This window comes from Botrytis cinerea, chromosome 14 (genome assembly GCF_000143535.2).
Source record: "Botrytis cinerea B05.10 chromosome 14, complete sequence".
NCBI lineage: Eukaryota > Fungi > Ascomycota > Leotiomycetes > Helotiales > Sclerotiniaceae > Botrytis > Botrytis cinerea.
The window spans coordinates 1,294,604-1,303,087 of NC_037323.1; the positions used below are offsets into that span (position 1 = coordinate 1,294,604).

The following is an 8,484-nucleotide window of genomic DNA, read 5'->3' on the forward strand; positions in this document are numbered from 1 at the left end:
TACGCGGTTCAAGCCCGCAAGTCCAAACAATTCTCAACAGTTATATGCATATTCACATCCATGTTCTGGTTTCATTGTATAATCTGTAAAAGTCAAGTAAACCAGATTCAGATATCTTAATTTCTTTAGCTACATTTGTATTTGCATCACTCTTGATTTTTGGCAATCTCCAGGTAAGTCTGCTTTCAAATTCCCTCGTCACTCTCCACCATTCCCTCCCTCTCTGAACCATAACCCTTCCCAAATTCAAGTCGAGCAAGCCACAAGTAAGACATGTTTATCTCCCAAAGTTCCCTGGATAGTAGTAAATACCTCCATGATGATAAAACAGAACAGAAAAGTAATCTGTAAATCGCGAGACCGCATAGAACTCCACACTACGCCTCTTTCAATTCAATCATCCATTGTGATCCGTTCCAGTCCATGCAATTCGCCAGTCCATCCATAATAAACACAAGCCAGTATGCCAATCAAGTCGAGTCGAGGTAGTAGCAGCAAGGTATAGAATCACCCTCTTGCCATAATTTTAATACCCGATTCTCCGAAGCCGATTCCATCCACATCCACATCCCAAACTCACTCCCCATACCGAAAAATAAATATATAAAATTTTCATTGCTCATCATCGTAACTTTCACGATAATTATTGTCATACCAAAGAAACTGAACGATTCAATAACCAACGAACCATTTAATCAGCTTCCGCCAATTGAATGATTAATTTACTAGCCAAATCCAAGAAAGGGAAAGGACTAGTAACATCTTTTTCCTCGCACAGCATACCCTTTGCAGTTTCATATCCTGCGCACTTAAAATCAACTAGATAGACACCGGGTTCCATTTCATAGAGTTGGATATCGAGATGCATGATGACACCTGCGTCGTTGGCTTCAGATTCATCATCTTTTGGCATTGAGGATGGAAGTGCGGGACTAGAGGTTGAACTATTCAAGGAAGCAATGGAATGACGTCGGATATCTATCAAAAGTTAGATGAGATTCTCACATGACTAAGGAATCACTTACCAGTTTTCTTCCAACGGACATGAAGCACCCATGGATCTTCTGGCAACTTGTAGTTTCCTTGCTTATCCATACCACTGAATCTATTTCTCTTCGACGAAGTGCCATTCATAGAAGTTTCGCGATGCAGAGAGGCGCCACTTCCATTTGGATCATCGTTGTCGTCGTTATTATCATTGCGATTATTCCCGTTACCTTCATTTTGACCAGGTGTCCATTCATCTCCAACTAACCATTCGGCACCAAGCTTTTGAAGAGCTCTATAAATGCATCCAATTGCTTCAAGAGGCTGATTTCGAGATCGAATTCCAAATTGCCATTTTGTAGGCTTTGACTTTTTCGATGGAACTGGAGTCATACCTGCTGGCTTCTTGCCTTCATCAAGTTTCGCAAGAGTTCTAGAATGTGGATTTAAGCGGCGAACTGTTTCAGCTTTTTCAGCGTCTGTTTGAGGTGATGGTTCGATGGCCTCTGAGTGAGATGTTGACAGGGTGCTCTCCTGATGGCCAGACTTGTGTGTTTCCATGAACTCTTTATGGTATTGCGGAATACTGCTTGGCAATATTCCGATTTTGCTAACATATGGTCGACCAAATGATCTATCAGTTCCAATAGAACTACTAGATCTCGGCGATACGGCATCAAGAAGGGGGCTAGGTCGAGGCTGAAATGCTGCAACTACTGGTTGGATATTACCGGGTCGTTCCTTTATGGCAACGGAAGGCGAATTAGGTAATGAGGGAGGAATTGCTGAGTCGTACGCCGGAGGTGAAGGAATCTGGAAGAGAAGTTGATTTCTGTCATCAAGGAGATTCGCTAGTTGACTGTTAATTTATGCCAACACCGGAAATTTGCTCAGGAATGGATAACTTACGATTAGCTTGCATCAACTTATTCTCTCGAACAATAAGATACGCATCTTTGATGGCCGAAGGTTCTTCCGCAGCCAAAGCCTCTTGAACATCTTTGATACCGTAACCCATCGTCTTACTAATCTTTTCAGTAACTTGCACATGTAATTTCTCCTGGATAGCCGGGCTTGCATGAGGTGCAATTGCTCGGGGATTGATGGCTTTCGCGGGGTCAACACCTGTATCAATAAATTCTTCCACCGGAGGTTGCAAATAAGCAGGTAGATTTGTAGTAAACCAAGGATCGTCTCGAATATCGCCAATGGTAGCTCTGTGGACCGGATTAACTGCCAACATCTTCTTAATCAACGCGGCAGCTTCACGACCCATATAACTGGGAACATTATATTGGCCCCTAGCAATTTTCGCAAATAAAGAGGGAATATGTTCATCGTCGAAGGGCAATCTTCCGACGAGTAAAACATATAATATGACACCACAACTCCAAACGTCGACCTCGGGACCAGCGTATAATTTTCCATTAATGACTTCGGGTGCGGCATAATTTGGACTTCCGCAACTTGTCTTGAGAAAATTTCCATCCGTCATGATGTTACTTAGTCCGAAATCGGCGATTTTGACGTTCAGGTTCTCGTCGAGAAGAAGGTTTTCGGGTTTTAGATCTCGATGTACGATCTTATGTCTATGACAGTATTCGACTGCGCAGATAATTTGTTGGAAGAACCGCCTGGCTTCATCTTCCCTCATCTTTCCGTGTTGTACAATATAGTCGAATAACTCATTGCCGGCATATTCGAGAACCATAATTATCTCCGAGGTTGTTTTGATGACGGTATACCTGGGAGAGGATCAGTTAGCCAGCAAGTAAATAAACCTGACGGGGACAACCCTCACAATTTGATAATATGCGGATGTCTCAAAAGCTGAAGGTATTCGATCTCTCGCTCCACTCTCCCAGCCATATCACGACTGATCAACTTCCTCCTTCCAATAATCTTCAACGCAACCTGTTGGCCAGTCACTCGATGGACCGCCAATTTGACCTTTCCGAACGAGCCCTCTCCAAGGGTACGTATGACTGAGTATGCGCCCACTCGCTGCTCCGTCTTCCTTTGTGGTGCCGGAACCGTTTCCATCCTCCTGCTGTTTCCATTTTGCGAATCACGACGCGAGTGTGAGCCGGCGTCCGAGGCTCTATGTTGTGCGCGATGGTTTGCAGATGGTGCCAGAGATATCTCTAGCTCGCCGTCATCGTAACGATTCATGACTACGTCTGTAGGATGGTTCAATGTGGTTGAACGGTGGTTGAGTGACTCGGGGTAATTGTTCCGTTGTCGTTGCTTCAACCCCACCAAAGATGATTTCTGGTGGCTTTCAGCAGGTCCTAGGTTGATACAAGCTTCAGATCAAATGTGAATCACCTGGTGTGAGTAATAGTTGCGGAGTAGGTGGTGAAAGAGTCAGAAATAATTCCAAGGGTATAACAATTATTGAGTGAATAACTTGAAAGAGTCTTCTGTTGAGATCCGTAAAATGGAGAAACCTAAACCTGATGAAGGAAAAGTTGATTTGTGGTTCCCGTTCTCAACCAGAATCCGACAGAGGTGGTCGATGCGGGAAGCTCTGGGTAGATAGGGAGGTAGTTTTAGCGATATCTGGGGAAGTGAAGGGGCCGTAGTAGTGTAACATTGAAATCGTTACTAGTGCAAGGGGGGGAGAAGAAGCAATCAGAGGAGGTGGATGGGAAAGTTCTTTGTATTTGCATCTATGTAATTCGTCCGATGTGCTGAATTTCATGTGAAGGCAAAGGTAGATAGATAGGTAGGCGACGTTGAGATGATAGAACTCTCGTATGTACTTTTATTGCTATTTTTTCTCCAATATCATTCACACGAACGCTTTCTCTCCATCGACCATTGAGACCCGACTCACGAGATTAAACTCCCAACCTATCTATAGTGCCAACCCATCGAGAAGTACCTATATCGTAAAGCAGTTAACTCACTCACACAATACAAATCAATGACTTCATATTCCGCAGAGGAAACCTACATTTTACCCCTTGGCACAACCTACATAGTCGTAGCGAGACATGTACCGGTACTCATCCAAGGTCTGCCAATCACACGTGGAACGAACGACACGATAGAGTTCATGACGAAATCAGAAGGAAACCTACCTGGGTACCTCGCAATCAACGCTCGAGTGAATCCAGAAAGTCTTGGGAATGTCTATAACGACATATGTTGGGATTTTGAATACACCTCCCCTAGCATCATGGCAACTATCAGCATGTTATCCTCCGTACAATCCAAACAATATCCATCCATATTGTGTCGTTGATTCTGCTCCCCCTTCAAAGTTCACTCGTCTTGCGGTTGAGCACCCGATGTAAAGTTGCCAACTATCAAGGAACTCAAATCTACTCAGCTCTCACAGAAGCGCCAGGTACTATCAATCATCTCTATATGAATGATCAAAGCCAAAATCCAAAGAATCATCAAATCCAAACTCCCCACAAGATACCTCCCCTCCCATCTACCAGCCCTGCCCACCCGCTTACTAATCTTCCCCCAAGCTAATTTCCTAATCGAGCAATCCACATCTTGATATCTTATCGAAAAATTAAATACTTTACATGCCCAGCACTCCCCCCTCACCACCAATCAACATCTCCTCATCATCCAACAAAAATGTTACTCTCAACCTCTCGCGCATTGCCGCACACATTGCGCGCAATAACTCGATCCCACGCTACTACGTTCGCAAATATACGACACTCAGTCTCAACATTAAAGGAAAATCCCAATATTGTTTGTTGCCCCTCCTCTCACGGTCAAATCCTCCCCCATTATCTTTCCTTTCTCCCCATCCCCAACCCAACAAACCCAACTCCCCTCATTCCCACCCCCCCCTCCACACCACAGCTCAACAAAGCTAACCTCCTCCTAGTACATCCACCCACCCACCTCTTCCTCCCCCCAAACCCACACTCTAACCCTCCTACCCACCACCCCACCCACCACCTCCCTCTCCCTCGGCACCGCCACCACCCTCCCCGTCACCCCTCAATCCTTCACCCCCAACCCGCAATTCCTCCCCTTCCTCTCCACCATCCTCAAAAAATACGCCCATCAAGACCCACAACTCCATTCACAAGCCGCCGCCTTCGCCACGACCACGACACACTTCTCTCTCTCGCCCCCTTCATCCTACCGTCAAAACAAAGGCGGAAAGTCTTCCAAAGGAAAAGATTCCGGAGCACCACCCAGTGCCAGTCAAGGTATTTTCTCCACTCCCTCCTCCCAAATCCCCCTTCATCTCCATCTACCATACACGACCCCTCCCCTGCTCGTATTTCCCAAGCCCATAATTAACCCCTCTTCAAGGCGGCGCCGGCTCCGGCGGCCATGGCGGCTACATCCACCTCTCCGACACGCGCGCACCCCCCGACTACGGCCGCATCGCCTACCCCGAAGATATATTTGGATCCCTCGAAGTCGACGCGACCGGACAATTTGTCGAAGGAGATTCTGGGAACGCGCCTGGAAATTGGCAAGACTCGGGAACCTACCGTATAGTGACACGTGAGGGAATTTTCGGCTTACCAGATTTCTTGAGGGGAAAATTGGTGGAGGCGTTGGAGGAGGAGGAGAAGAAGATTAACGGAAGCTAAGTCGGATAGTGTGTAAAAGGAATATGGAGGTGGAAAGGGATTTGGAAAGCAGGGGGTGAGAATTCTGTCTGGAAAGGGTGTTCAAGCTGGGCTATGGGACATCTCCGAAATCGCTGGGGAGGAAAATAGACAGGGGTTTATGAATGATGAAATTCGGTTCATATTTTGACATATGGAGGGATGAAGAGGTGGAGATATGAAAGCACGACGAGAACGTTCATAGATTGATGAATGGCCAGCGATGACGATGACAATGACGATGACGTACACCAGTATGTATATTATGATGTATTACGATCATCACGCGACTCTCAGCTCCATAGACATACTATACTATAATGAGAATCTATCTGGGGAAGGGAAATCCGGAGAAGTTGTGGGGTAATACTACTGTAAGATTAGAATATCCCCAGCTTTAGCTAAAGACAGGGTCGGGTGGATAGGGATGGGCACAGGCCAGCATGACAAAAAGTATCAAAAGTATCAAAGTGGCAGGGAAAAGAATAAATGTTATCTGAGTTTCATTCTCTCCCAGTGAGGTCAACCATCTAAAATGTAACTATCCTGCTAACTCGATAGCAAGATCGACGAGAAGGATTTGACCTTCAAAATGCAACGAAAATAGACCATATCGCCAAGCCATTATCAACCATCTCCCACCCAACCATTGTTACACGCGAAAAGCAATCTATTTCTTAACCTCAGTACCATCAAGTCCACCGAAAATCTAGAATTTGGTTAGTCGAATTCATTTGCCACTTGATTATGAGTCAAACTTACAGTCTCCATCATAATACCAGTGATTTGATATGGGTCGGCATTTGAAGCGGGTCTTCTATCTTCAAAGTATCCGTAACCCTTGGCGCCACATTCTCTTGGAATACGAATGGATGCACCACGGTTGGCAACACCATAAGTGAAACTGTCGATGGAGCCGGTCTCATGTCTACCAGTAAGACGCATGGCGTTGTCATCTCCGTAAACTGCAATGTGCTCCTTGTGGCGACCCTCAAGCTTCTTGATAGCAGCCTCAATGTGCTTCATGCCTCCCTCTACACGCATCTCAGCACTTGAGAAGTTGGAGTGGAGACCAGCACCGTTCCAGTCACCTGGAATTGGCTTGGGGTGGAAAGAGATCTTGGCGCCGAATTCCTCAGCGACACGGTTGAGGAGGAAACGAGCCAACCAGAGGTGGTCACCCACTAAAACAAGAGTCAGTGATTATTCATATTGGTAATGGAAACAGGGGAGTACCCACTTTCAATACCATCGCAAGGACCAACTTGGAACTCCCACTGAGCTGGCATAACCTCGGCGTTGGTACCGGAGATCTTGATGCCAGCATTCAAGCATGCCTTGTAGTGAGCCTCGACAATATCTCTGCAGAAAACCTTGCCGGTACCAACACCACAGTAGTATGGGCCTTGAGGACCTGGGAAACCATTTGTTGGCCATCCGTAAGGTCTATCGGACATATCGAGGAGAGTGTACTCTTGCTCCAAACCAAACCATGGCTCGTGGGACTTGTGTGCCTCCATGAGCTTGGCAGCCTCATGACGGTAGTTGAACTTGTTTGGGGTTCCATCAGGATCCCAGCACTCGGTCAAGACCAAGATGTTTGGGGCACCACGGAATGGATCTGGGAAGATGGCGATGGGACGGAGGTAAACATCTGAGTTGTCACCGGGGGCTTGACCCGTCGAGCTACCGTCGAAGTTCCATTCTGGGAGATCATCGAGGGTGAATTGACCACTCTCTGGAATCTTGGTGAGAGTCTGTAAATAGAAAAATTGTGTTAGTGCATGACTCATTCGAGGTATTTTTAAATTTTTTGTTGAGGATTGAGTTGGGGCGCAAAGCCGCGGGTATGTGTGTGTGTTGAATGATTTTGCTCACCTTTGACTTGGAACGGGTTCCGCCAGTGGAATCGATCCAGATGTACCTTTGTAAAGGATTAGATTTTGAAAGAGGGGAAAAAAGTATTCCATTAATTAGCTTACTCTGCCATGGCAGATCCCTTCTGGTCGAGCGCCATGTATTTCATGAGCTGCAATGTTCAAAAGAAGCGGTTAGCACTTGTATTTTGGTTGCGCCGATAGCGGGGTGTGAGCGTGGAAAGAACGGGAAAAACTTACGTTCGCCGTGTAGGAAACAGTTGTTGAGCCAGCCATGATTGCGGATGTATTATGAGAATATGGAGAGAAATCAAAAGAGAAGAGTAGACGGGATGCTTCAAAAGCAAAGGATGGAAAGCTGGAGCGTGTGTGTGTGTGGGTGTTGTTGTTGTTGTTGTTGATAAGACTTCCAAAGTCCTAAGAGTAGGGAAGAAGAGTGTGGGGGGATTGGGGAAGAGAGAGAAAGAGAAAGGATGGTTGAAAGAGGAACTGGGAAAGCTTATGTAGTGAAGTGTAATTTTTTTTTCAATTCACTAGATTTTGGGGAAACGGAAATGGGAATGGAAATGGCTGTGGACAAGACAAGACAAGACAAGACAGACAAGGACATGGACATGGACGCAGCAGGAGAAAATGAAAATAGAATGGGCTGCGATTGTCAGCGTAGATAAGAGTGGGGAAGGGAATATCGGCTAAAGCAAGAAGAACTTTTGTACGTTCGTCGCGCGTGGCTCATACATCGACGCCCTGCAGACGGAGAATGGGCGTTGGGCCATGCGCAGGGGGGTCGGGCTAGCAGGGGGCGCGGCGTGGCAATAGTGAATGGGCGAGGCAGTCCAGGAAATTAAGTAAATCGATAGAGTATTCAGTACCTAATTGGAATGGCCAGAGTCATATCAGGCAAATCAAGCAGTTGGATAATAAAATGGGAACGATGACTCTTGGTGGCTCTCATGGGCGGAGCACCAGAAGCCATTTGTGGAGGGGCGTGTTTGAGCGGGATTGTGAAATGTGAAATG

General features: G+C 46.2%; 3 protein-coding genes across 3 annotated transcripts; 1 reads left to right on the forward strand and 2 right to left on the reverse strand.

Annotated features, from left to right (window-relative positions):
* Positions 1 to 97: 97 nt before the first annotated feature.
* On the reverse strand, positions 98 to 3,518 carry Bcsnf1. Its single transcript, XM_001549418.2, has 4 exons — positions 2,789 to 3,518; positions 1,897 to 2,732; positions 1,026 to 1,838; positions 98 to 978 (listed from the first exon to the last, which is right to left on the reverse strand). Exons 1-4 carry the CDS (start codon positions 3,157 to 3,159, stop codon positions 692 to 694), a joined length of 2,307 nt encoding a protein of 768 aa, XP_001549468.1. The 5' UTR covers positions 3,160 to 3,518; the 3' UTR covers positions 98 to 691.
* Positions 3,519 to 4,451: 933 nt separating this feature from the next.
* Positions 4,452 to 5,976, forward strand: BCIN_14g03380 (hypothetical protein). Its single transcript, XM_024697161.1, has 3 exons — positions 4,452 to 4,707; positions 4,847 to 5,177; positions 5,284 to 5,976. Exons 1-3 carry the CDS (start codon positions 4,588 to 4,590, stop codon positions 5,568 to 5,570), a joined length of 738 nt encoding a protein of 245 aa, XP_024552976.1. The 5' UTR covers positions 4,452 to 4,587; the 3' UTR covers positions 5,571 to 5,976.
* Positions 5,977 to 6,078: 102 nt separating this feature from the next.
* Positions 6,079 to 8,128, reverse strand: Bcgln1. Its single transcript, XM_001549420.2, has 6 exons — positions 7,706 to 8,128; positions 7,571 to 7,617; positions 7,467 to 7,512; positions 6,829 to 7,345; positions 6,351 to 6,772; positions 6,079 to 6,297 (listed from the first exon to the last, which is right to left on the reverse strand). Exons 1-6 carry the CDS (start codon positions 7,739 to 7,741, stop codon positions 6,259 to 6,261), a joined length of 1,107 nt encoding a protein of 368 aa, XP_001549470.1. The 5' UTR covers positions 7,742 to 8,128; the 3' UTR covers positions 6,079 to 6,258.
* Positions 8,129 to 8,484: the final 356 nt, after the last annotated feature.

What these genes read in the sequence shown, in the direction of transcription:
- Bcsnf1 (XM_001549418.2), bottom strand. Translation starts at nt 3,159, where the DNA reads ATGAATCGTTACGATGACGGCGAGCTAGAGATATCTCTGGCACCATCT. An exon ending in TAAGTTGATGCAAGCTAATC is followed by an intron (nt 1,839 to 1,896) that starts GTAAGTTATCCA and finishes ACAGTCAACTAG; the next exon opens with CGAATCTCCTTGATGACAGA. An exon ending in TGTCCGTTGGAAGAAAACTG is followed by an intron (nt 979 to 1,025) that starts GTAAGTGATTCC and finishes AACTTTTGATAG; the next exon opens with ATATCCGACGTCATTCCATT.
- BCIN_14g03380 (XM_024697161.1), top strand. Translation starts at nt 4,588, where the DNA reads ATGTTACTCTCAACCTCTCGCGCATTGCCGCACACATTGCGCGCAATA. An exon ending in TAAAGGAAAATCCCAATATT is followed by an intron (nt 4,708 to 4,846) that starts GTTTGTTGCCCC and finishes ACCTCCTCCTAG; the next exon opens with TACATCCACCCACCCACCTC. An exon ending in ACCACCCAGTGCCAGTCAAG is followed by an intron (nt 5,178 to 5,283) that starts GTATTTTCTCCA and finishes CCCCTCTTCAAG; the next exon opens with GCGGCGCCGGCTCCGGCGGC.
- Bcgln1 (XM_001549420.2), bottom strand. Translation starts at nt 7,741, where the DNA reads ATGGCTGGCTCAACAACTGTTTCCTACACGGCGAAC. An exon ending in GAACCCGTTCCAAGTCAAAG is followed by an intron (nt 7,346 to 7,466) that starts GTGAGCAAAATC and finishes TTCTATTTACAG; the next exon opens with ACTCTCACCAAGATTCCAGA. An exon ending in TCCTTGCGATGGTATTGAAA is followed by an intron (nt 6,773 to 6,828) that starts GTGGGTACTCCC and finishes CTCTTGTTTTAG; the next exon opens with TGGGTGACCACCTCTGGTTG.